The sequence below is a fragment of the Lagopus leucura genome, unplaced genomic scaffold, assembly GCF_019238085.1.
Source record: "Lagopus leucura isolate 7727_CA_CO unplaced genomic scaffold, USGS_WTPT01 Super-Scaffold_100015, whole genome shotgun sequence".
Lineage (NCBI taxonomy): Eukaryota > Metazoa > Chordata > Aves > Galliformes > Phasianidae > Lagopus > Lagopus leucura.
The window spans coordinates 16912340-16939890 of NW_024962269.1; the positions used below are offsets into that span (position 1 = coordinate 16912340).

Sequence of the window (27551 nt, forward strand, 5' to 3'; positions counted from 1 at the left end):
AAAGTCTCTTGGGCAAGGGACAAAGGTTGGTGTTCTGATGGAAAACCCAACTTTTAAGTCTGATTTTAAAAAAAAGCAAAAGACACTGCATCTTAACATTTATTTAAACAAAACCTATAACTTGGCCAGCCAAGTTACAGCACATACCAAACACCTTCCATCTAGCTGTGCAGCTGACTTCAGCACGTTGTAACAGTCACAGTCAGCTCCAGTTACAAACAAGACACCCCACTCTTGGTTAAGAGTCATACAGCTACAATACTTGCCAAGCTCATTTGAACACCATTTATTTTCAACCATACCATGAGAGTTCAAGTTATAGGATAAACTAGAGTTTCTGGGAATAGGCCTTGTTTTAGGAAGTGGTCAATCAGACATACAATTATTTAGCTACCATGTCATCATTTTGACAGTCAGCTTGTACACCAACTTCAAAGCTTGTTCTACATCTTTTATGAATCTACTGAAAGGAGAGCCAGATCTGAGGCTTCGTAGCTCTACTTTACTGTTTTGGAAGAAAACATTTTGGCTTTGTAAGCTGTTTCTTATATGGAGTAACTTCCAGGGATTCCAATTACAGCCAATTAATATCAAAACAATATAGAACTCACAAAGGTTATCACTACCGTAATCACAGCACTCCTACAAGCTGCAGCAGCCTTCCAGAGCAATGGCACTAAGCATGTCAGCAAACCAGTCCCTGTCTCATCTGAATGATCTGCAGTAAAGCAGCTTGGACATCTTCATCCATGTGACCCTAGAGCAAGCAAACACAAAGAAAAATAAACAGGTCTCATAAAGCATCAACTCTACACACACAACATCGGGGGGCCTTCAGAACTGCTCAGAAGTCACAACTCCTTGTTGTATTTCCACCACTCTGGACAACTCTTTAGGAATCCTGCTACAATCTCCTCATGAGAGAAAGAACAGTCTGCCCAACCTAGCAGCGTATCATATGAAAATGTTTGGGCAAAGAAAAAAAAATAGTTCTTGTTCTCTGGATGCCAGTTTGCTCTTGCAGCAGCCCTACTTCGATGTGCTTATGCATCTGAAGCCACAATTCTGAAATAAGTTGCTCAGCTCTTCGTTCAGCGGGCAGCACTCAATAGGCCTGCATTCCACTTTCCAGCTTTAACATGACTCCCCTCCAGCATCACCTGGCACAACGCAGCACTGACAACATTCACATCACCCAACCGTCACCTCAGAGCAGGTTACAGCTGCATACAGTCACACTGGAGGCAAAAGCTAAGAGGGCAGCACCGTAAGACTGCCATGGTATTTCTTTTCTTTTCCTGGGTCGCTCAATTATAAACTCTGAACATGAAAACAAACTTGAAACTAGCATCACTTCTTTAAGATCTTCCAAAAATATCTTAGGAATCTCTATAAATTCAGATAACACAACAAAACATCTGAACTTGGGGCTACCATACCTGTACAGCACTGAGAAGATGTGTCCGATACACTGAGACCACCTCTTGGTGCTGCCTTTTAGCATCCTGTGAGAAGGAAGACAAGAGATGAAGTCAAATTAACATCTATTCTTATCTAATTCCAAATTTGTGGATTTGGTTCTGTGTGCTAGTATAGAAATACTAGTCAAAGCAAGTTTTCAAGGTTAAGATCAGCTATATTCCCTGCATTAATCAAGAAGAAAGACAATTTTTCAAGTTACATTCTAGTTCTGTACAGACTCACACCCAACTTTGCTCACGTACACAGCTTTAGCTGTCAGCTATATTAAGCCACAGAAGCACTGACATGCATGTGTGCACTCAAAAAAAATTACAGCACTTGCTGTGAAGTGCTCCCATCTACTGTTAGTTCTTAATGATAAGCAACACACTTCTCAGTGTTTGCAGATAAGGGAATACAAAGTCCACCAAATTCATTAACAAAGGACCACTTCACTTTTAGAGTGGAAAAAATACATGGTTGGTCTTCTTTGTACAAAATATTAGTGTGGAACTTGCACACAGACATGGCCATGGCATGAACTACAGCAGTATGCTTCTTCAGCACAAATCCTGTCTGTTTCATCTGGAAGAGTTCCTAACACTGCAACTCCAGTGCACAGAAGTAAGCAGACAAATTCACAGATAGAAGCAATCAGTCAGAGAAAGAAAAGCACACTTATGAACACTTCCACTTTTCCCAAAGCCTGAGCTCACAGTCAGCCCCAGTGCCCTACTGACCATACGCGCACTTCCTTCTACACAGAACCACCATAAGCAATGCTACTGCATTTCAGACACCTTGCATAATTACTTACAGCCAGCTGTTGTTGCAGTGTTTTCACTTGGTTCTGGAGCACTTCTACCTGCTGGTTCTGCCTCTTTGCAGGAATCCCACTGGTGTACGTAAGCTGAGACAAGCCATTAAGAGCTTGTTTTAATCGTTCCACATCATTAAGCAGCTCTGTTATCTTTAAAAGAACAAACTCATTTAAGGAGGCCTCACTTCCTGAAAAAGTGGTGCTCTAGCATTTTTATTCTTAACCACAATACATGAAGCCAAGGCAAGAATACTTTCTGTATTTAAAAGATAGCTATAAACACTCAGGTGACCAATAGCCAATGGAAGAATGAGTCCATACACTAAGAGCATGGGATGCAGGATGGAAGTCATAGAGGTTATCGCCTCAACAGTACCCAAAACTACAAAGGAGTTAGAAAAATTTGGTGTACCATCACAGAAGCAAAGGGCTTCTGCTCATGGGTTTGGGTCAGCCCCAGCACCTAATGCCCAGCACACAAAAGTCATACAAGAACAGCTCAGCAGCTGTAGGAGCCCACTGCCACTGCTCTGCAAAGGCTTGGCCCATTAAGTACCTGACAGCCTACCTTGTTATCCTTGGCTTCCACCTGCTTTGCAGACTCCTGTATTCTCTTCTGCAAGTCAATAATTGTCGTCAGCGATTTCTCACACCTTTCTTTCTGGTCCTTAATTTCCTGCTCAATGCTGCAGCTCCGTAACTGGAGCAATTCCTTCTCATCTTTTAAGGAGCGCTCGCTCTTCTTAGCTTGCAAAGCCTCCTCGCATGCTTCCTCATACTTTTTATTTACACTGGACAAATTTTCAGCTATGCTCTTAATCTGGGCCTCCAGAGCACTTTTCATGGAGTTGTATTCTGATAAGTCAATCACCTCCTTGCTCGCCAGGTCTGTTAGAGCTTGCTGATTACGCTGAATCTCGGCTTGCAACTTCAAGATTTCCTCACTTTTAACTTGGCTTTCTCCTTCCTTCGCTTTTAAACTGCTTTTAGTTGCTAGGACTTCTTGTTCTAGCATTTCTTTCATTTTCATATATTCTACCAAAGGTACTGAAGACTTCTTCAGATCCAACAACTCCTGCTGCAGTTCTCCTACTTTCAGCGCCTCTTTATCGTAACGATCCTTCTTACTCCTGAGAGCTTCCTTCAGATCCTCTATAGTGTGCCCAAGAGCGTTCTTCAACACATCAATCTGCTCCACAGACAGATGCTGACTGCCCACAGGAGCCTGCACAGCTACACCCTGCTTGGCGCTCTCTTTCAGCTCATCCTTTTCATCTCTGTTGCCTGTATATTTCTGCAGCATCTCCCTCAATTGCTTGTTCAGCTCCTCCATTTTGCTTTCAAACGTCTTTTCCATTTCGCGGCATCTCTCAGCAAGGACATAGTTCTGCTGCAGGTCATTCTGGATGGACATAATGCCTTTTTTCAGCTTCCCATTCTCCTCCTTGCACTTCCTACTTTCCTCCTCACTTACTTCACACTTCCGCATCTGTTCCTGCAACTGCGCTTTTAATTCTTTCACCATGGCTTCAAAGCTTTGTTCTCTGTCTTCAAAGGAGGCAACTGGGGCGTATTTTGACTTAATGCATTCTTGAATTGTGTCAAGCTCCTTCTTTTGGGCTTCAATTTCTCCGTGTAACTGCAGAATCTCCTCTTGACTCCTCTTATACTCTGCAGTAATTGCAGCATTGTTTTCCCGAAGCTCCCGCACGCTGTTATTCAAAGCACTCACTTTAGCATCATGCTCTTTTAAACTTACACATTCGGTTTGTAATTGGTTCTGCAAGAGTTTCACCTTATCTTTCAAAGCCCCGTTTTCTTTATCTACTCTCAGAAACTCTTGCTTTCTCTCTTCGTTCTTTTCCTTCAGATCTGACAACTCCTTATTACTCCTTTCCAGTGCATTATTCAGAGCAGTTCTAATCTCCTCATGCGTTGCAGCCAAAACATACTGATCCTTCACAGACTCTCTTATGGCCGTGTTTTCAGAGACGAGTTTGCACATTTTTTCTTGTTCATCATCATATTTTTTCTGAAGCTCAGCAAGCTGCTTTTCAAGCTCAATGCCATTCGATTTTAAAGCTTCCATTTCTTCTCTGTGTTGCTCTGGAGACAGGTACACAGCCTGCAAGTGGCTCATGGTCTCACTTAAGCTGTTCTTCTCTGCCAGCAAACGCTCAGCTTCTGCTTTGCTTTCATTATATTTCCTTGTGATTTCAAAAAGCCTTTTGGTCAGGTCACCAACAGTCACATCACTTGTTTTTTTCAGTTCTTCGTGAATTTTTAAAGGCACGTTCTGGCTTTTAATTTCAGTTTTTAATACTTGGATTTGTTGCTTCAGCATCTTGTTATCAGTCTGAAATCTTTCAAGTTCCTTCTGCAGAGTCTGATTCTTTTGTGACAATTCAGAAATTCTTTTCTCCAGTTCCTCATTTTTTTGCTCAAAGCCACTCCTCATTTGCTCATGATCTTCTGGCTTTACGTGCTGAGCAAGTTTAGCCTTCTGACTATCAGATTCCCTTTTTAAAGCCCAGATCTCTGCCTGCAGTTTTTCACGCTCTCCCTCAATCTCTGCTAACTTTTTTGCTTTCTCATTCACTTCAATTGACAGCAAACTCTTCATGTTTTCAAATTTCTCTGAACTTACAGAGTGTGCTAACTTGGCTGCTGTTTCTTTGAGCTGCCCTTCTAACTCCATGACACTTCTTCCCCTTTTATCTCGCTCCATCTCCAACTTAACAAGTTCCTTCTGCAACCTTTTATTTTCTTCCACCAGCCTTCCTTCATCTCTCTTAAATTCTGCCACTAGCAATTCATTCTGCTTAATCTGGTTCCTCAGCTTACCCACTTCAGCAGAGGCTCCTTCGTACTTTGTTTTCATTTCTTTCAACTGATCCTTCAGCTCCTCTGTTAGCTTACTGTTCCCTGAAGCAGCTTCATTAGTCAGGTGATCCTTCAGAGCAAGAAAGTGGGTCTGCATTTGCTTAACTTTGCCTTCCGAGTCAAACATCCTCTTCTGCACATCTTTTAAAGCATCTTCCAACTGTTTTATCTGTCCATCAGATTCTTCCTTGGTTCTTTCGCACTCTGATGCCAAAGCTTTACATTCAGATACCTTGTGAGAAAGTTCCCTCTGCAATTTGCTTATTTCTTCCTTTGCTGCACCATAGCAAGTCCTCATGTTGTCAAGTTCTTTCTTTAAAGTTTCTCTCTCTGAGTTGGGTGATTGGTGAGGCAGGGACAGCTCCAGGGGCCTCAGCATAGACCTGAACTGAAGACAAAATGGCACAGAAGTGTAAGCATGCTTACAAGTTCTATCCACATGCACTGTCATATTCATAACCACATAAGTGCCCGAATTATGTCAGCAATAGCAGCTCTGATTGTACTTCTAGTTATTGTTTGCAAATCAGATCCAATGATGTTACAACGAATGCACCGTTCCTGTGTTTTATTTTCCATCATTATTCACATTTATTCATATCTACTCAAAAATATTTAAATTTCCTGTAAGTGCCCCTGCCAACCAGCATACAAAAATACTGGTCAAAGGAACTGGAACAGGCTGAGTACACCATGATTAACAGGACCTTCTCTCCACAACGTCTGAAGAAAGCAGTCACTTCTCTTACTGCCTAGTAAAGAACACTTAAAAAGTATTATAAAACAGTAAGAAGCTTTGCTGTTTTGCATTTTCTTTAGTACCAACCTTCACTTTGCTGACAGCCATTACAGCAATTCCATAGCACTGACTCGGTCATGTTCCAAGCACTTACTGCCTTCAGGTCACTTGCAGACCTGATCAGCTTAAAGCCACTTAATTCTGGCTTGGGATAAGGTTGAATTTTGTGTTTTTGTTTTTGGTTTTTTTTTTTCCCCCCTTGGTCTAATTGTGAAGGTAGCTATCAGCAAACAAAATCAGCAGGAAATTATTATTCAGCTAGCAGGAAAACAGTCTAGATTTTAACTGAATTTTAAGCAGGAGAAAAGTTAAGGAGATGAAAACCAATTGCACTGTGCACTATGCCTGCTGCCCCAAGCTTCTGCTGGGTTCCTTTTGAAGAATGCCCATTGCAGACCATTCAGCACTGATGCCTTCACAGCATTTACAGCTATGTCACATACACAACCCTAGAGGGCACCAGCAGTTAAAAACATGGCAAGGCCAGTATTATAGAAACTGTTGCACATTCATAAGAATTTTTTGCTTTCCCAAGAGTAACCAGCTCTGAATTCTAGTAATATTTATTACCTGTGATTCCACAGCAAACGCTTGACCTTGTTTAAGTAAATCTTCTTTCCCTAGATTTTCAAAGCAAACAGCAGTTAGTTGAGAAACAGTCACACAAATCCCAACAACTATGTTTCTCCTTCCTGATTTTATTCTCTTTAATGGGACTGTGCTGTGTCACAGGTTGGTGTTCAACCACCTGGTATTAAAACACCCCCTCTTAAATTAAGTAAGACAGGAAGCCTGGACAAACACCTATAAAGGGAAAGACAACCCTGCCACGCCAGGCTGGGTGCTGCTCTGCCAGAGAGCCATAAAGGCTGCCTTGAATTACCTGTGGAAAGAATATAGCAGGGAAAAGTATTCCTTTGCATTCCAGGCAAACCTTCTGGGCAGCCCAACAGCTCCTGTTGTGGTTCACAACAGATTCAGGCATCTTTTAAGCTAAACAAATGCAGGACAGGCCTGTAACCAAGTTGGATGTGAAAGACCCCAGGTTCTGGAAACTGAATCATTTTTAACAGAAGCGTAAGTCAAGGTCCTGTGCTTAAAGCTGTCTTCAAGTTTCCCTGTGCTGAAACACTCGTGATCGACTGCCTCGTCCAGCACAAGAATGCACAGACAGGCAAGAATTTGTGCTGTTTAAGATATGAAGAACAGAAGGACTCTCTCGTCACTTGGTTTGTTTTTCACATCATTAGAAGACATCCCAGATTTCACAAAAAGTCACACGTGAGTCTCATCACTGTGTTCCAGCACCCAGCACTCTGTACTGTGAGGCAGGAAGTGTGGACAGATGTTTGTCCATAGCAAGGACAAAGAGGAGAAGAAAAAGCTGCTCTCCAACACTGCTTGGCAAGCTTTAGGAGTTAAATACAACACTTACTGTTACTCAAGTTACTTCCAGATCCCACTAAGTCAACCTGCAAGCAAATAAAATACAAAAAAAGCTGAATTACCACATTTAAGCTACAGATAGAAAGGCAGAAAACTTCTCACTTAAACTCAAGACTTTCAATAATTAAAAAGATTGAGCATTGACACAGTAAATATCCACTGTTGTACAGCATTTCAAATCAGTTAACATACTTCATAATATTTGAGTTTAGCTTTCAGAGCTTCAATAGTCCTTAAGCTTTCCTCCTGCTGTTTTTCCTTCGTACTCAGGATTTTCTTCAACTCATCTTTCTGAAAGAAAACAGAAAGTGCCAAATAGCCAAAGCCACGAGGATGGCCAGAGTCATAAGATAAGCAGCTCTTAAAAGTGGCTTAAAGGAAACTTCAACTAGAAATCAGCACTGAGAGAATACCTAAATTCTTTAAGCTCATTCTACAAAACCAGGTCTCTACAAGAACAGTCTCGTAGTAGTCAAGGAAATAGGTACTAAAATCATGTGCAATAGTTTCATTAATGCAATGCAAACAAATGAAAGTCACTACTTCAACAGATGCTTACAACACTTTTCAGGTGAACTAACAATTACAGCATTTATTTGTAGCAATACAAATACCATACAGCTCTATGAACTGAATACACATCAGTAGACACTTCATTTAACCCTTACACATCGCTTTCCTTCCCTCCATAGCTTTAAACACCATCTCATAAATTCAGTAGTCATTTCCCTGTTTCATAGTTCTATTACACTTCAAAGTGATATATCATACCTCATTTTCAAGATCATCTGCAAACATTTGTTCCTGCAAAAATAACAAGAAATCCCCCCACAAATCATTTTTCAATACTGTTTCAGGGGCTCATGCACTGTACATTCATTGATGAGTTACATTCATTGACGAGTCTACCCAGCTTCTCATCCTACAAGCTCCCATCACACTGCCCACCTCGCATTTGCCTTCTAACCTCTAACAAGAGAAAAACAAATAAGGATGCTGACAGAACGCTGTCTCTTGATACTTGCACTAAGAGAATGCAACACCTTTCTGTTATACATCACTCACTGAAGCAGAAAAACACAGCTTCTCAGTAAAACGTTGATTTTAGAACATGAATATGAGGGGGCAGAATGGCTTCTTTGGGATTTTTTGGAGGGGCAGAGGAGGAGAGTTGGGTGTTGTTTGTTTTGGAGGGGAGGAGCAGGGCGAGTTTGGGTTTGTTTTCGTAAGAAACAGAACTTCAATTTCAGACAATGAACCAAAACTGAGAATCTTTTTTCCCCCCTTCACTTTTTTCTAACTGAAGAGTTGGGTTTTTTGTCCTGTTTCCACTTTAAGTAACTGCTGGAAAATAAGCAATGGCTCTGATAAGCACCAATGCAAAATAGGTGCATTTAAATGGCAAGTTTAGTTTATTTTCTGAATTGCAATAGACAGGAGTGCCTTGTGGTTCCTATTACATTATGAAATACAGCTATAAATGCTATTGCTCAACTTCATGAGGAGCAGTAGATGAAGGTGTAGCATCCCATCACATTTTGAATGACTACAGTCTGAAGGTCTTTGCAGCACAAGAAAGTAACAGCAGCACCTACAGAAGTGATTTGCTGTAACTCCATGAAGACCAGTGGTTTTACCTCAGTTAGCTGCAGCTGCAGCCCACTGATTCTATCCAGCAACATCCTCTGCTCCTCCTGCACTTCCCTCATTCGATCCTTCAAGTCTTGATTTTCTAACTCCAATTCCTAAAGAAAAAAAGGCAGAATAAATACACCACACTCACACAGGGAGAACTACTGAGTTTGTACCAACAATTTCAACAGTCATTAATGACATCAAGCCTTGCTTAAAAAGCCCCAATGATTTTGTTGCCTTACTTCAGCTCTGCCTCATTCTGAAGTTTACATAAGCACAACTTTCAAGGTCTCCAAGCTTTATGTCTCTGGATAATTCTCACGTACATACAGGCTTTGAAAATGCAAGCAGAATAAGATTACACTCAATGCTGAAAGCTCTCAAGTGGTTGCCTATTAACATGTAACAATAATTAGTATTAAAACAGTTCCTGAAACCCAATGTATGTACTGAAAAGGCCTCAATGGCATGAAGCACAGCAACTTGAATGGACTTCTGCCCCAGTAACCACAAGAACCACCCTTGCAATGCACAGAATTTCAATGCATGGAAATGATAGGGCTTCAGATCTTCATTCAGCCCAGTGCTTACATCCAAACAAAACCTGATTAACCCACTGCTAGATAATCACCTTCTTAATAGTGGAAACTACTCTAGCTCAAAACAGAAGTGCTGCATTTGGAGATTCTTATCCTCTGTAATAAAAAGGATTTCAAAATGAAAGCGTCAGTATCTCAGTGGGTTGCTCCCCATAGCTTAAAGTGTTACATACCTTCTCATAAACTGTAATGACACAATAGGAAGATGAGAAAATTAATACCAGTTAATAGAGCAATTATGATGCAACTTAGTTTTAGAAAGACACCCATACATTTCTGAGAATGTTAAAGCATCTTCCTGTTTCGTGACCCTATGATCTCATTGCAGGTGCAAGTAGCAGGCACCAAAAGTTAAGAGATGGGAAAGGGCAAATCTCACCTCATGTCTTAAAAGTATTTAATGTAAAAAATCTTTTAAAAAGTTCACAGCTGATCTGCATAATTGTCACTTCACATACTCATGCAATTAAGTCTTAAGTAAACAGCAACACATGTATGATCTTCCTAAATGAAATGCTAGTACTTAAAATCCCACCTTGTCTTTAATGCCTGGTTCATTACATGTATGGGAATACATAACTCAGAAACCCTCCTATTTACCTGAGCATTACGGTCCTTCTGATACAGCTTGACATTCACCTCTTCCTGTGCATGCAGCCGATTCCACTTTTGTGACATGTTGTTCATCTGTTGCAGCAACATTAAAGCATTAATTGATATTCCTGGTGCCTTCTGACAACATTCATCCAGGTTCCATTTCAACAGCCAAGGGAGGGTGGGGAGGAAGCAATACTACCGAGCAAATTATGCACAGGGACTAGTTTTTAAACAGAAATACACACCACATAATTAGAGTTGAAAACAAGTTGACTTCATTCCCCTGATTGCATCCCTTTTTAAAAATATTGGGTGTCCCCAAGCTACTTCAGGGAACAACAGGCTTTGGAAGACGTCCCAGAGAGACCAAAACCTGCTCCTTGTTCAGCAATAGCTCATTTCCAGCTCCAGACAGCAAGAAATTGACTGAAAATTAACACAGACCGCAAGCCAGGCCCAAAAAATCCAAAAATCATTCTGGGCTTCGCCCCACAGGGCAGAAACATAAGAGAATGTGTTACAGAAGAGGGAAAGTTCACTAACACTATGTTTCTCCCACACCTCCTCATAAGGCAGCCTTAGGAGATAGCACAGTAAGCCTCACCTTCTGTTCAGGCTGCCCTCTCTTCATGGTATCTCTTGCTAGAAAAGCAAAAATAAACACAAAGCAACACAAAACACAAAATAAGAATTTGGAGAAAAATTCATTTCGTTCATATTCACACAAAGCGTACTTTGCAAATCTACTTCAGTTTAAGACACTTCAGGAAATAGTTCCTCTCTCCCCAAATTCAGTTAAAAAAATACAGCATTTCACAAGCACAAGATGATTATAAATAATGCTCAAGAACAGCTATGGTCAGTACTGCAGGAGCAGTTCAGTCATGCTAACACCCTGCACATCCTCACATCACAGCCTGCGTTAGCTTTAAAGGCTTTACTACAGTCAAGGAAACCAAAACCAAGACCCCTCTCCTCTGCACCCTCCCACACAGGCTGTTTATCAGCTTTGTGTTTAAAGGCCTGCAGCTGTCCTCCAAAGAGCGCATTCAAAGAGGATACGCAACCCACAAGGAAGAGTAAAGCAGGCAGCAGCAGCCACGTTCGTACCTTTGCTGGAATCCTCAACGGCAGCTTTTATTAAAGCCAAAATGTCAATATTGTCACCAATTCTGGCATAGTAAGCACAGTCATGACCAAGGCCATCAACCAAACTAACATCCGCGCCATTCCTGAGCAAAACTTCTACCGCGTCCTTGCAGCCATATTCACAGCCTAACATTAGGGCAGTCCTGAGGATGGGGAGAAAGATTGCGTTCAGAAACCCTGGGATCTTACGCTTTCAGGAGCGCTCAAAGAAATCACCTTACACTCATGTTCAATCGTGGAAAGTTGAGTGAAGGAATCTTTCAGTTATCAGGAGAGGAAACTAAACATTAAAAAGCCATTGAGCAGATTACAAATATTTGTAAGAAGCAAAACACTAACAGCAGTATTTTCATAGAGCCCAGCACAAACCAACTGCTCTGAGAGCACCAAACAAGTACTTTGAAAGCTCCTGCCATTTCTGGCTTTTTCTGTTTACATGCAAACATCAACAGACACAACAAACAAGAGGAAGTTTAGAGTTCCAACAAGTGCTTGAGAATCCTGGCAATGCCTCCCAGACAAACATTTGCCAGCTTCAGAACGTGCAATGCAAGCACCATGCCTTGCTTCCCACCAGACCCAAGTCCATTACCAGCAGGAAGGCGTCCTCCAAGAAATAGCCAGCAAAAGCAGCAGCTAGTTACACGCTCCCTGCTACCCCTCCTCCATAGATACAGAAAGAAACATCTCAGGGCCTTCAAGCCCCTCAGAAGCCCCAGTGGGACTCAAGTATTTCTTGAAGAAGTACTGCTTTCATCATGATATGCTTTATGCATTAGTCTCAAAGACTATAAGCTGCAGCAGTGGACAGACGAACTCTTACAGCAACCAGTTGCCATTTCTCTGCTGGGCATCACGTGCAATTCTTCCCACTTTATCTTGATGTATTTTAAATGCAAGAATAAGCAGGAAGAAGAGTCCAGTTTGTTTGCATTATTGAATTAGTACATAATTTCTGGACTAAGTCCCAGGTCAGAGGGTTGTTTTTTTTGTTTTGGTTGGGTTTTTTTTCTGCTCAATTTAACATTTGTTCTGCAGCCTGAAAGCCAACAGAGAAAGTTCTACCCTTGAATGGTCACAGCAGGCATTCTGAGAACACCCTGCATGCATTACCTGCTTTGTTTGTCCCTGGCATTGACGTCTGCTCCTCTGTCTATAAGAAGCTGGCAAACTGTGGGGCGACACATCTGAGTGGCCAGCACCAGTGGTGTCCTCCCATCCTGAAGAGGGAAAAGAGGAATGAAAAAAGGAAAAGGGAAAGGATGTAGAGAAAGCACACAAGAATACAGCAGGGCTTGTATGGGAAAGAGGTACTAGCAACAACTTACCCCATCCTTTGCATTCACTGAAGCCCCATGGTCACACAGGAGTTGTATGCTAGAGGAACAGTCTGACATAGCTTGCAAGAGAAGAACGAAGAGCAGGTTAGACTGCTGAAGTATTCATGAAACCCCAAATACTTCTTGGGGTGCATCACTGCTCTAACACTGCTTAATGGTACTTGCTTTAGATAGTACTGCAGATCTGTACAGATCCACTAGCTGTAGATCTAAAAAATTTCTGCTAAGCCTTTCAACAGGTTTGCTGCTGAGGTTAAGGGTCATTACAACATAAAGCAGGTAAGTTTAAAGGTAAGTTTAAAAGAATTAGGCATATCTGAGAATCATGACATTAAATCTAGATTTCATACTACTGATAGGAGAAAAAGCAAAACCTTTTACCTGCATCATGAAGAGCCGTTCTTCCTTGAAGATCCACATTCTCTGTTGGACAGTTGTACTGTCAAAATAGATAACTTTGATTATTAGCTACCATTCAAATTGCATTTAGAACACTTGAAAGGTTTGCAGCTTTTAACTAAAGCAACAGAGAATCAATAGGGATAAGATGTACCTCTGCAGTTCCCATGCACACTGACACAGAAAAAGAGCAGCTATAGGTACATGCATTGCAGTGCCTTGAACACACACTGCTGAAAGGTTCTAGAAGTAAATTAAGACTGTACAAAGCAATCACACAATCCATCACAGTGTTCACAAGCTTTCAAATGTTTGTTCACTACAGCTAAGAACCTCCCTGCTATTCATCATTGCTTCTTTGCTACCAGCATCACTGCTAGCTCTGTCACTCTACACTAAAGGTGCCAATTATGTCTGCATGCAGACATGTGTCAAGTAAACTGAAGATGTATTAAAAGCTCATTAAGATTTCAAATTAAAATAAATGAAGAAAAACATCACACCCCAAAATAATCCCCACGTAATACTGCTTCATTAAGGAAAGGCTGCTGGACATACCTGCCCATCTTTCAAAGCAAATGTTTCTCTTGTGCAGACCTTTCAGCATCCTTGTTCCTAAAAGCAAACTGATTCAGAACAGGAGCACTAATCTTTAGAAGATGCTCAAGTTCACTCTTCAGAAGGTAAAAACTTTTGTGAAGAAGCAAAAGAATGCTGCTTATCTTCACTTCCATACATCCAGCCACTTCTGTTATTTCATACAAAAAGATATTTCCTCCATGACTGTCAGCTTTGCTTTTTACACCAGAAAAAGTAGGATATCTTAAAATTCAGAGCAGTATGTGTAAGGGCAGCTTCTCCTGCCAGAAGGGTAAAAGCCATAACGAAGGACAAATTCTCTCTCAGTACCTGCAGCAGCTTCTGCAGACATAAGGCATGGCCATACTTCGCAGCTAGGTGCAATGCGTTTCTACCTAGAAAACACCAATTTCAGTTCAGGCTCTGTTATGAACATGCAGTCAGAAGCACCACACACAAATTCAACATTTTATGCTGCCCCTCAGAAAGTTTATGACTTGTGAATTGATGTTACGTGATAAGAAATTCACTTGCTTTTCACTGAAGTCGTTTGGACAGTTTACTTCATCTGAACTAAAACCTCTGTCTTACACCTATATAATTCCACGTGCTCCATTACTGGTCACCATGCCTTAGATATATGGAAATGCAGAGTTGTTTGCGTGCCATTAAACTGCTGGGCTTGTTCCAGGTCAAGCCACAGTTCAGATCAACACCCCTATCATTTTATTTGATGGTTTGGCACTTTTTTGGCAATTTTGACAGTGCTAAAACAAAGTCATCTCTTTTAAACACTTCGCCACTTGCTAAACAGTGGGGGTTTTACATTATTTTATTTATTTAATCTTAGAGAAAGTGCAACCAGCAATTCATAATTAAATGCACAGCATTTTGAGATGAATTATTCCACGTATGAGTTTTTAAAGAACTGTTATGTGAGCCAAAGTCAAGTCCTGCTGCATGTCAGCAGCACTCATGGACTTGTATGGCAGTACATGACCAATCTTCTCTTGGTTCAGCCAACCACGTGCAGCACTGCAGGAAGGAGGGAGGCCCACCCTGCAACTTCATTAAACCCCACTCCAAAGCAAAAACCAAGCTGAGAACTTCAAGTTGCACTTGAGCATTTGAGGAAGCATACCTGCAGCATCAGTGGCCGTGATATCAACTCCATGGATAAGGATGGTGTTCAAGCAGTCCAGATTTCCCTTTGATGCCACAACATGGAATCTAAACAGAAAAGCCATGCTTAAGTGCAACTGCTTTATTTGCAAAATAGTAATATCAACAAGAAAGTCAAAACAAATAACCACATGTTGATGCAGGCTAAATTGCATGCTGCAAGTCCATCCTTGCTGCTAGAAATTTATTATTCCCATGATCAACCCTTGGTTCAGATTTCTGTTCAAGGTGATTTCCTCCTTTTCTCCACTCTCCACTTCCTCCACTGCAGTGCAGAAGCCACACAACCTTCTCTGTTCAATTCCTCATTAAGACAATTTCGTATTTTGTAAGACCAGTTTAGATGAGGCAAGAAGCTAACACAGCACACTGCATACACACCCTTACAAACGAGCAGGACGTATTTACTGAGTAGCAGTAAGACTTGGGAATGGAGAGAATGCCCCTGGCTTCCCCATCAGCAGAGCACTGGAAGTTACTTACGCAGACCTCCCTTCCACATCCAGCTTAGTGGGACTGACCCCTTTTTTGGCAAGGATTGATGAAACCTTCTCCACATCGCCCCTTTCAGCTGCTTTCATTAACCTGTCATCATACTTGTTCCAGTCTGTATTCAGCTGTACAAAAGAGAGCATTAGAAAAGCAAGTGAGCTTGTGGTACAAAACTGATCATAAAGCTGCTCCAACAAAACACTGCAGCTCATTACTGGGGGGAGGGATTAAAAAAAATAAAAATGAAGACATTAGTTTACAAATGACAGTCAGACCTGTTCAATGGTTTGGCTATATATGTACAATGCCATAGCATTTCAACCAGGCTGTCAGCATTGAACACACTGCTCAGGGACAGCTTGGTTAACTCATCCTGATCCCTAAAGCAGAGTTTGTGGGGATAAAACCACTCATGCTGCTGAGTTCCATCTAGAAGGTCTAAAAATAAAGTTGCACACACAAGTTCCTTATAAATTTAAGGAAAACAAGATCTCCAGACAGTTTCACAGATCTAACTTTATCTCCCCTGGAGCAGAGGCCAGTCAGCCATGGGACTCACAGCATAGTCACAGCATCACAGAATGGCCTGGGTTGGAAAGGAACTCAAAGATCACATCTCAAGAATGTCTCTCCTAATTCCCCATTATTCTATTTTAACCTTTCCCCCCCTTCCCCAGACCCCTTCCATCTCAAAAGCTACCTCTTGGCCTTGCACCCTTTGGAGAAGTGACATTGGTTCTCCTCTCCCAAGGCAGCCAATTCCTCCAGCTACAGAAAAACCTGGGGGGGGTTTCCTGTTCATCTTCACTATCAAACATTTCAATTATGATAGTCCAAATAAAGCAGTCAACTGTCTCATTTCTGTTAGATATCCGTCTGTGCCCCAAAGCTTACAAGCTAAAACACAGCAGGAACAGATAAGCCAGGAATGGCAAGCAACAGAGCCCAGGACACTGCAGCTACACACTTGTAATTTAAGTGTCCATCTTCAGCATAAGCTTCTCAGTATTCACAAAGTATGATTCCATAAGGAAGCAGGAAGATAAATACAGGTGCTACAATTCTTCCCCCTTCCATCAGGCCTTTTATAGTCAAGGTGAAGCACAGAGCAAGGCAAGGACATGTGTTCTGTGGGACATTTGAACACAACAATTACAAAACATGTAATCAACAGCAGACTTGAGTTTCTGTGAATTCAGCAGTCAGCAACTCGAGAAATACGAACTAAATTTAGCCCTTTCCAAACTGAGTTCACATTTATCAAAACCAGCTGAGCTGCACAGATTTACTGACAGCCATGCTGTCACGACCAAACGAACGATGAAAGAACACCAGAAATGAAGGCAGGGAGCCTGGCGTTACCCACCAGCTCACTCTCCAGCACTATTCCAGCCCCTCTCCACCTGCCTTGCCAGGGAGGGAACCCCCAACACAAGCACATTACATAGGCACAGCGATGCACCGATTCAACCCACTGCATTTGGTCATTCCTAAAAATAAGCCTCAGCTAGCTCTGAGATGCCCCAAGGGGCTCTCCAGTTTTAACACCAAACAGATGTGCCAATGACACGCTAAAGGATGGAGCTTTTCCTGGCTGCTCCGGATTGTTCACAGATCTGCAGTTTAGCTGAGCACCTATGAGACGTGCAAGAAGAAAATTCAAGGTTTACAGCTTCAAATTGCCTGCAAATACCAAAGCTACGCAGAGTACAAAGAAAGCACAGGTGGGTCATAAATACAGCACTGCACCAACACAGACAGTCGTCACCCCGCACTTATTCCTTGTTTGCCTCCCATTTAGCACTGCTGGCGACATCCTACCCACAGCGTTACATTGCCAGCACGGCCCTTCTGAGATGTTTGTGATCTTCAAAAAGTTCTGCTGCAAAGTGAAGGCCAGCACTGCTCCAGGTCCCCATCAGAGGCTGGAAGAGCCCTGGGCACTGCTCAGCCACATGGGCAGCGAGTGCAGGCCCACCAAACAGCCAGGCAGGCTTTGCTGGCTGGAAGAAATGAAGGAAGTTCAGAAATGAACACGTATTGCCACCACTGCACCACTGAGAATGAGTCACATGATGGCGTTACAACTGTAATTACCTTCATTCCCCATTCCCATATGACTGTGGGAATCAGGGAGTCTCAGCAGTGACTTGCTGAAAGCGGCACGCAGTAACAGAAACAGCCAGCTCTCAAAGTCACACCCACAGGTGTTTCAACAAAGTCCAGCACCATTGTCAATCAATTAAAACATTAATTACTTACAAGCCAAGCCGGCCTGGCGTAACCAAGCCCCCAGAGGGCACAGCACTGCTCACAGTCAGAGCTGCAGGACAGCCACTGGGGAGAGCAGCATTCCTCCACAGCCTGACAGAGGCTGTCTGCTATGAGCTCCTTCTTGTGCAAGTGATGTTTTAGTTGTAAATACCCCAGAAGCTGCACATCAAGCTCTGCCCCCTCCAAATTCCCTGAAGTACAACATGTTTCACACCCTTCAAGTCATATCACATAGTGCACATTTGCATCCGTGTTCAGATTCTGAGTTTCAGACTTGGAGTTTATACTCACCAGCACAAACTCAATCAAATACACAGACAATCCATTACCATACACTCCTTCCCATTTCAGTCTTCAGATGAAAACAGTATTTCGTTACTATTGTGTTAATAGAAGTACAACTTTTCCTTGGTTATCACATCTATAATTAAGTTATATCAGTCTCCTATGATGCACTAACTCAACTATTATCACCTGAGCATTTCACATTCACTGAAAGCCCCACAGGAAGAGTTCCTAAAGATAAACATAACTCATTAATTAATAAGGAGTTACAGAATGCAAGCTTTTACGTTTCTGCAGCTGTAAGCTGCTGCCATTGATAGGAAATTTAGGATACCTACTGTGTCTTTAGTTGCACAAGAAAACCAACAAGTCATTCTAGAAGGCACAGCTTCTTGCTGCCTCGCATCAAGCCACGAGCAGCTGCGGCTCACCGAGCACCAAGCAGAACGGGTTCGAAGGGGCTCTCACATGCAGATCCTCTCCCCCAGCCCAAGCTCATTTTGCTCCATCCTTCGCTTAGCTGGGATCCCCAGGCACGTTTGCTGCATCTTCAGGATCCTCCTCAGCCTTCATCCCTCCGGGCTGAGCGCAGCTCCGTGCCGCAACGCTGCCGTGCTGCAGAGCCCGCAGCGACTGCCCAGGGGTGGCTGTGTGTAAATACTGCCCAGCCTGCAGCGTCTTGTCAACAGCACGCAAACAGTCAGCAGCCCAGATCTATTTTCTGATAGCGGAGCGATGGAGAGCAATAGCTATTAATACATTCCCTGCATGCTCGTGCCGTGAGTAATGTCTTTGGGGTTTAATGTTCACCGAGCAGACAAGCACGCACCGAGCTGCACCACCACGTCCTGTTCCGCAGACACAAACACTCGCTTTAAAATAACAAACACATTAGTCAAATTAACTGTCGGCTGACATTAATGAAGGTCATGCTTCTCACCACTAATAACACAGAAGGACTGAAATACCAGCAGGAGTCATTTTTTCCCCATTCCACCACAGCGCAGAGCCAAAACCAGCCCCGCCGTCAGACTTGAGACAACTCTGACTGCAGCACAGATGGAATGCGTGATCCTATTTTGACAGAAATTTAACCCATTTTAAATTAGAAAACACACATGCCTCCGCTTCAAAAAGATCCCTCCTTCTACAGCTATGGAAGCCATTCTGAATAGAAGCAGGTTTCAGCTTACTGCTGCTGCCAGTCTGTCTCCCAACACATTAAATGAGAGGAGTCGTGGAGGCTGTCAAAACATTCAATAGACAGCACCGTGATTAACAGCGGGGAAGCTGGAAGTCTGCTTCCACAAGTTTTGCATTTACCCAGAGATCTCTGAGTGCTGTATTTAGAGGGCTGGGTCAACATCACAGGCAGAGCAGTGTTTAGTCTGCAGGGGAGACAAACATGATGCAGAGCAAGAAAACCACAAACAGCACAGCCCCTGTAGGGCACTTGGAAATAGCTTAAAATGGCTTTTCTCAGAAGAGCCACCTATCACAGGCTAATCACACCTATTGCTATTTGCACTATTCACCCTTCCCCAGTCATTTTTCAGCCACTCCACGCTATGAGCTGGGAGCAGCACTCTGCCTCACAGCACTGCCATGTTCCAGAGGACATCCCAAGGCACCTCCGCAATCAGCATTCATGTGACAGAGCCACTCCAAGAACACTCAGTGCCTATGGGAATGACCACAGCATCACAAGTTATCTTCTGAGCAGAGCCAAGCCTGTCTCCTCAAGCTAAAAGGGGCATTCTGGAAAAAAAATAAATACGTTTTACAAGCAACAGCAAGAATACCTACAGAGCTGAAATCAGTTTGATGAGAACCCATACAGAGGACTTGCTCCCTAGCTGAGCTCCCTTGTACATCTACCCAAATGCAACCAACCGCAAGGTTTCTCTGCTGTGTCAGCCTGTCTGCCTGATGCTGCTCCCTGTGACTGCTGAGGCCATCCTGCAGCCTTCACGCCTTGCCCACAGAACCCAGCATTGCTGAACCATGCCCAACTTTGGGCAGCACGGCTGTCAAGGCTCCAGAAAGCGCAGCACAGCTTCAGATTTGCACCGGTGGAGTTCCTCTCTAGCTCAAAGAAAAGCTCTCAGAAAGCTCAAAGGGTGGGAAATAAAGATCCAAGTGTGCAATGCGTGGATTGTGTTAGACTACAAGACACTCACCATGCCACACAAGAACTGAACCAGCACAGATGACTTCTCCTAGCCTTCAGTCAATTATTTAAGCTTCCTAGGCTAGAGAGATTCTAATTATTTACTGGATAATTTTCAGTTAAATTTCCCATTATCTAGTTCTTCATGGTGAAGCAAATAAGCTTTTAGCATCCTCAGCACCATCCAGGAACTGTACAACTTCACTGCACAAACCATTACCTACTGCTCTCCCTGAACCTGAAGCTCTTTATCCTAGAGAGAACATCACAGATGAGAAGCAAAGCTGCCTTCCCTCATGAAGACACAGCCCATCCTGCAGCTCTCTCCATCACTGCTGCACCCTGCAGTGCTCAGCACAGCAGCCAGACCCTCACTACTCCACACTGAGAAGCTCAGCAGCAAGATTCGAAGGACTCTGTAAGGCTCTGACCTTCAGAAACGAGCATGTTCATCACCCTGTCATTACAAGTAAGTATCTGAAGATGAGAAGGCAGTAAGAGCCCAGCCAACACCACCAGAGGGATCTGCAGGCAGGCGCTCAGACCCAGAGCAGCAGCTCTCTCCTCTGCACCCAGACAGATATCCTGCCCTTAACAAGGGGGAGGGAATGGTACACAGCTGCTGGCAAAGGAAGCTCTGGGGTATTGTCACTAGTAGTAATTGTGATCAGCTAAGAAAATATTTGTATGCTGCTGACAACCAGCAAAGCAATTAGCAAAGTTAGTATTTAAAATCTGTTGATCGATAGTGACCTAATCTAGGTGTTCCTGCTCCAGCAGGAGGATTGGATTAGAGATGATCTTTACAGGTCCCTTCCAGCCCCTGACATTCTGTGATTCTGAAAGAGATTCTATTACAATTAATTACTTTACCAATCTATTTTCACTCTCCTGAGTGAATTCAGCAGCCAGCAAACTCACTAGAGCTCCTATGCCAGCAAGAAGCCCACAGAAGATTTTTGGTTACCAGCATGAGCATGATGTCACACATCTCCACTTGAGAGATGCAGCTTTCTGGCACTGAACCTCCCTTTCTATACCAGCTGCCATTGTGTGGCAATGCACTTCAGTCAATCAAATGCAGATGTGATATAACAGCTACTCAATATGCTACCTACATACTCTGAAATGCCACTCCTTACTTCATTTTGAGCACAGCTATATTTTTTGCTGGCCGGTGCAATAAAACAACTCTGAAGCCCAAAAGGATACTCCTGAAAAGTTAGCAACAAATGCAATGCTACTTTTCCTCCCATTTGTGCATAACAGCATATTGCTGCCTTACAATAAAGCACCAACAGCACAAGTTGCCAGCTGCTGGAACAGAAGCACTGCCCAGGCAGCTCCCCTTGGGCCGGGAAGGGCTCTTCCAGGTCTGCTCACAGCACAGCCAGCAAACAGCTCCGCTCTGTGAAGCACACGCAGCCCTAAGCCGCCCTGCAGCTCACTTCTGGAATAACAGCTGTAACTCAAAGCAGTCCTTAAACCTTCCAGCCTGAAAGCTGCCATAAACCTATGAAAGTGAACACAGCTTCTCGTCACCACCAAGCGAGGCAGATAATCCTATCAATGGAAAAAAATAAACGAGGCACATCCTCCCTTAATGCCATTAGGGCTCGACTTAAGCACACATGCAGGAGCAGAGAGCTCTGGCAGCACACCACCATTTGTGCTTCCTGCAAGCTGTCGCCAGCACCTGGGTGCTCCTGGATGCTCTCTGAAGACACAAAGGTGATACTTTCATGTAAATAGTTATAAAACCAAAAGCACAGTTTTTGATGTCTGAGAAGGCCATTAGAAATAAGAACTCTTGTCAAAGAGGGAGAAAGAATCGCTGACTGTAGGGCTGTCTGTCACAAGGCAGTCACATCCCCAGCACAGTCCTTCCTGCATGGAAAGGAAGACATTGGCTGATAGCAGAGCTACCTGAGAGCGTGCGTGGCGCAGAGCACAGCCCACAGCTCCTGCGTTTCACTCTGCTCATTGCAGGGGTCAGAGTACAGCCGTGATTAAATCCAACACGTGAACAGACACACCCTGCGATTTCACAGGGCGCTGCACGGCGGCTGCTTTTGAAGCACTGTGATTTATTTAAAAGCTGCAGGCTGTTTGTAGCCTCAGCAGTCCAAGCCAGCCCTCAGCTCTGTCAGAAGCATTCACCAGGTATCGCTCCCCTGCAGGATGGATTCCTACCACCTAATGCCATCCCACCCCGCAGGCTTCGCCTGATCCATGCTGCCCAGAAGAGGCCACAGATGCAGGGCTGGAGAAAGGGCTCAAGAGGAAACCACAGCACTTTGTATTTTATAAGCATACCCTGCCTATCAGTGTCTGTATGTTCACTTAAGTGTGTTTCGGAGTCTAGAGCTCAGGGAGCAAGACGTAGCATTTAGTCTACATAAAGGAAAAGCAGAGCCAGCCTGAACACAGGGATGGCCCAGCAGGTCCCCCCACGCAGCACATCACTGCTACCTTGTTCACCCCAATGTCTCTATCTACAGAAAAGCTGCTGGATGCTACTAAGTGAGCAAGGCTCAGTCTGAACAGTGTCCAAATCCAAGGGCAGACCTAAAGCTGCTCCATTCATGCACTGATCTCTAAGTGCTCCTGTCAAGAATTTTTATTGTTTGCGTGACTTAAGTAACAGCATCCCAGGATTAGCACAAATGAGCCTAGCAAAACATCAGAGCAAAACAAACAGTAGCCATCTGAAAACTTAACATTTCTATTCCTATTCTGGAGTTGGCATAACCCATCAATACCAGATTATTAAGCATCAAACAAACACATGAGCCTTCTAGCTAGATATACAACTTGTCCTCTCAGAGCCACAGTAAGGGCTCTGAGGCTGCATCGAATACCACTGCCAGTGAGAGATGTGCATCTAACAGCACCGCCAGCTTCACTTCTCCATAAGATTCCTGGGGTAAGGAAAAGCCCAGCAGCAGCACACAAACCACAGCGGAAGTGCTGAACGCTGCACACAACTCCAAAGGATGATCAGGCTGCTAAAAAACAGCAAAATAAATAAGATTTCAGGTTTATTTTTAAATACAATCTCCTTCACATCTCATTGCCAACGACGCATAACCTAAGTGCACGTTATTGATGAGCCATCCCCAGCCTCTCAGCCCCGAGCTACAGCCCAGCTCAGGCACTAACAGGAGTGACCTGACCTACTCGTGCACCCTGGAAAAAAGCCACAGCTCTCCCAGCTCTTCACAACAAAGGCTGTTAGGTGCCTCTCACAGTAAGGCTGGGGCCTGCCTTTTGTGCCTGCCCCAAACAGCACTGCAGCCTTTATGGCAAGGAGAGCATCGCAGCTCCCACCACAGAACCAATGGAGTTGGGGAGCCCACAGCTCAGGGCCTGCAACACAGCCCTGCCCATGGGAGGAAGAGGCATTTCCCTTTCAAATGGGAGAGACCACAACACAGCCGCCATTAGAACATGCACAAAGCCCCCAGACTTCCAATTTGTAAGATGTTCTCTAATTGCTACATTCCAAAATAACAAAGCCTTGATAAATACTCCTTCCTAAAGTTGCCTGAAAATTACAACGCACCTGCACAGGGCTGCACCACAGAGCTTTGCTGAACCACAAATTGCTGCTCCTGACTCTCCTCGTGTTTCTTCACAGGAACCACAAGCATCACACAAACAAGCACATGATCCCATTTAAACAGATGCAAATGGTGCACAATTTTTTTCCCAAGGAATGCACACACCAGCACAAGCCCTAATAACGCTTCTCGGAACACAAACATCCTCTAAGGAACAATCACATTCAGGCTAGGATTTGACATTCAAATGTTACAGAGCTGATTCCTGGCAGTGGTGCCTGAGGACAGCACCGTGAAGCTGGGATGCACACAGAAGGGCTGAGCAACTCGGCTCCAGCCAACAGCAGCAGCACAGGGAAGGTTCTGCTGAGCAGGCATTGCCACGGGCAGCCAGCAAGGCTTTGTCTTTGCACAGGGCAGAGCTGTAACAAAACGCCATCAGGGTCTTGTTTGTCCTCAGGGCAGTGTGTGCCACCAGCAGCAGGGCTCCTCTCCCATTAGGGAGCTGAGCACAGAAGCGGGGGCTGATCCCAAGCCCCTCCTCACACAGAGGAAGCCATCCATCCATCCATCCAGCAGAACAGCAGCATCCACAGGCAGGAAAGCACTAACAGCCTCAGACAGCTGCCCCTAACTGCAGAAGTTGGTCAGGTACTAATTTAATAACCAGAGACTGTCACACCAGGATGAGAGCTCAAACGCCTGCCTTTGCTTTTTCCACACTAATTACATACGACATTCAGGGTTTATTAATATAATTTGAATAGCCTTAACATTATTCTTCCCAAAGGAGAAAAAGCTGACAGACGTTTCTGCATGGCTTCCTACCTGCTCATTCTCATCACTTGAGGCGCTCCAGGAAGCACTGCCAAGAACTGAAGCGAGTGCATTCCTCACATGGGCTGCCCCAACACCTCACCCTCTGACACCAAGAGCCTGGAGGAGCTGCAGCCCTGCCCAAACACACCAGGATTCCCACCATGTACCATAAGCAGCCATCCAACCTCATCAAGGAGCCCTGGCCCCCTCCACACTATACAGAGCTCATCACAAAGGACAGAAAGGCAGTAAGCCCCACATGATCAGGTCAGGGACATCACGCACAGCAAGTAGAACTCATCAGCAAAAGCTGACCAGCAAAGGTCTGAAACAGAACAAGAAACAAACCTTTCCCCATACATCTTCTCCAGGAAACCTCGAGAAAAGCCAATTAGCAGGTATATCTGATGAGCTCCTCCTGCATACACTGCAGCAGGAATTCCTAACCTTACTGGAAGAACACACTTCCTATGTACAGCCTAGATGACAAACGCACACCTACATCAGCTTTGGAATCTCAGAACTATTAGCAGTGCACACTGCTGCAGTCACCCAGTGCAATATCGACTCCATTAATTGCAATTTATCTCATTAGAGCTGGGGAGTGAGCCACTGCCTGTGCACTGCAGCCTTCATGGGCCACAGGATCTGCTACAAAGCACACAGCCCACAATAGCACAAAGGACAAGCAGCATTTGTCTCACTATTCAGAGCCCTGACATTACCAAGCAGGCTGCTCAGATTATCTCCCGAGCACCAGCTGGAGCTGGCAAAACCAGGTAATTCGTTTTTCAGACGTAGCACTCAGAATAATGGTGGAACAGGTAGTTACTTCCTGCATTTTGTGGCATTCCTCCATTTTGGGACAGGTAGTCAAGCTATTCCCAAAAGATCACTGTCAAAAAGCATTAAGGCACACAATTGCTGCCTAACTGAAGGAAAACGTCCAGAAGCATGATGAAGGGATTAAGTTTCTCTCCACTCCCCAGGAAATAGCACTGGGTGGGAACAGGAGAGAGGGATGAAGTTTCCGAAACAGACAGCTCTTTTTGCACTGCTTTCAAGCAAGACCCACAAAGCTCAGCCTGGCTGGATTCCCACCCACTTCCCTCCTGCCCCAGCAGCCACAAACAGTGGGCTTTATCCAAGCACCTCCCTTCAGCCTCACCATTAACACCAGCTGTATGGAGGAATATAGGAGGAAGCCCCCTACATGGAAGGGGATAAGTTTGAGAAGTTGGTGGTGTGACTGTGTTACCAAAAGGTGAAATGAACAGATGAGGTGAGCACACTGCGGGTACAAAATTCAGCTTATAAGTGACTTCCACTGAAGCAGATTTCCTTCAGGTATTCAAGAGTGATTTCAGCTCTTAGAAATATTGAGACTGATCAAATCTACTTTGAAAGGAAGGCTTGTCGAGCCTGCTCCCACAGAACTGAAAAGCCTCCGTACCTACCCAAAACCAAACTCAAATGCTGTATCACTTCAACTGTTTGTTGACATTTAATTACCATAGGCTTACTTTGAAATAACAAACAGTTCTAAAGTATAGGACGACTAATGAAGAGCACAAACCAGCACCAGCCTACACGTTACAGATTATCATGACAGACATCTGAATCACTCCTTCGCACGGCAATGTGCTCACACACAGAACTGTCATTTCACCCAGGGAGTTGTCAGCAGTTTACAAGCCTGAATGCCTGCATAGCTTTCAAATGAACTATTATTCACAAGTAATGTTTTCAAATTTAAGACAAATGAGCAATAGCGTTTTAAAGGAATCTAATATCTTAAAAGATGGCTGATAGAAGTCAGCATGTCCCTATTAAGCCGCCCTTTTCCGCTACCCCAGGCAGCCAGCAGCACGTTCAGCAAGGCAGCACGGGACGGCAGCAGCCCGGGCTGCCTCCTAGGAAACCATTCACCGAGCGATCGCAATCAAAGAGCAATCAAGTCCTGCCTCCAAATCAAGCTGCCTTCGCTCACAAGTACCGCTCCCATCAAACTCCATCTTCAGAGAAGAACGAAAAAGGACGCCAATAAAGCTGCTTAAAGCCAGCTAACACTAACCCGAGCCGTAAGGAACCACCGACAGCCAGCCGCCACGAGGCCTCCCGGCACTCAGAGCCCTCAGCTGCCCCAGCCCAGCACCCCGAGGGGCGATCAGCAGTCCCGGCAGCACACAGCCACCGCCGAAGCTTTCGGGACGCCTCCTAAGCAAACCTCGCTGCCGCACGCCGCAACGAACGCCGCGCTCCGGCTTCACCATAGCACTAACAGTGGCCCGGGGGGCAGGAAAAGCCGCGGAAGCGCTGGATCTCCCGGGGGCAGAAAGCGACACCGGAGTCGAACGCAGAGGCTGCGTCCTCGTTTCCCCAGCTCCGCTCCACCCGAGGCAGCCCCGGCCGCACAGGGCACCGCAGCCCGAGGCGCCCCGCGTCCGCTGCTGCCAGCCCGTCCCTATGTTACGGCCCTCCCAGCCCGGTTCCCTCAGCCCAGCTCCCTCAGCCCCCCGCCCGCCCCAACACGCGCACAGCACAGCACTGCCCGGCCCCGCAGCCCACGGAGGGTGCCCATGGCCAGCCCCGGCCGCCCCGCAAGGTCCCTCAGGATCCCTCTGACCCCCATCCCCGCCCCACAGGGCGCCTCGGCACGCACCGCGCTGCCCGCGATGATGGCTTCGTGCTTCCTTAGGCGGGACTTGAGGCTCTTCATGGCGCGGCCCCGGGCGGGCGCGCGGCACCAACCCCGCGACGCGCACCCGCCGCCGCCACGGCCGGGACAAACGTACCCCCGCCCGCCGCGGCACCTTTAGCCCGTAGCCCCGCCCCCCGAAAGGCGTCCCGGCCAATCGCCGCCCGACCGCGCGGGCGCCGAGACCAATCGCCACGCGGAGAGGGGGTGGGACTTCCTCATTTTAAAGTCCGCCTGAAGGGGAGTGGCGCGGTGAGAGACGGGAGTTTGCAGAACCGCCCGCCCAGTAGGGGGCGCTCTGTGCTGGGTAAGGGTCGGTGCCCGGCCATCGGTGCCCGGCCATCGGTGCCCGGCCATCGGT

The 27551-nt window shown here is 45.0% G+C and overlaps 1 protein-coding gene across 4 annotated transcripts; it reads right to left on the reverse strand.

The window, feature by feature from the left end:
* Positions 1-85: 85 nt before the first annotated feature.
* On the reverse strand, positions 86-27245 carry UACA (uveal autoantigen with coiled-coil domains and ankyrin repeats). 4 transcript variants are annotated; one of them, XM_042876121.1, is made up of 19 exons: positions 27155-27245; positions 15373-15506; positions 14849-14937; positions 14038-14102; positions 13111-13168; positions 12718-12788; positions 12503-12609; positions 11351-11532; positions 10845-10882; positions 10244-10330; positions 9047-9154; positions 8181-8213; positions 7602-7700; positions 7399-7435; positions 6534-6583; positions 2850-5552; positions 2279-2371; positions 1440-1505; positions 86-757 (listed from the first exon to the last, which is right to left on the reverse strand). In XM_042876121.1, the coding sequence occupies exons 1-19, from the start codon at positions 27209-27211 to the stop codon at positions 686-688; spliced, it is 4149 nt and encodes a 1382-aa protein (XP_042732055.1). In that variant the 5' UTR covers positions 27212-27245; the 3' UTR covers positions 86-685. The 4 variants fall into 4 exon arrangements, with proteins under 4 accessions (XP_042732055.1, XP_042732052.1, XP_042732053.1 ...); XM_042876118.1 differs by having other exon boundaries at positions 2279-2431; XM_042876119.1 differs by lacking the exon at positions 27155-27245 and adding an exon at positions 18279-18560 and having other exon boundaries at positions 2279-2431.
* Between the last annotated feature and the right edge of the window lie 306 nt (positions 27246-27551).

What these genes read in the sequence shown, in the direction of transcription:
- UACA (XM_042876118.1), bottom strand. Translation starts at nt 27,211, where the DNA reads ATGAAGAGCCTCAAGTCCCGCCTAAGGAAGCACGAAGCCATCATCGCG. An exon ending in AACGGCTCTTCATGATGCAG is followed by an intron (nt 12,789 to 13,110) that starts GTAAAAGGTTTT and finishes TTCTCTTGCAAG; the next exon opens with CTATGTCAGACTGTTCCTCT. An exon ending in TGCAGCTGCAGCTAACTGAG is followed by an intron (nt 8,214 to 9,046) that starts GTAAAACCACTG and finishes TTATTTTTGCAG; the next exon opens with GAACAAATGTTTGCAGATGA.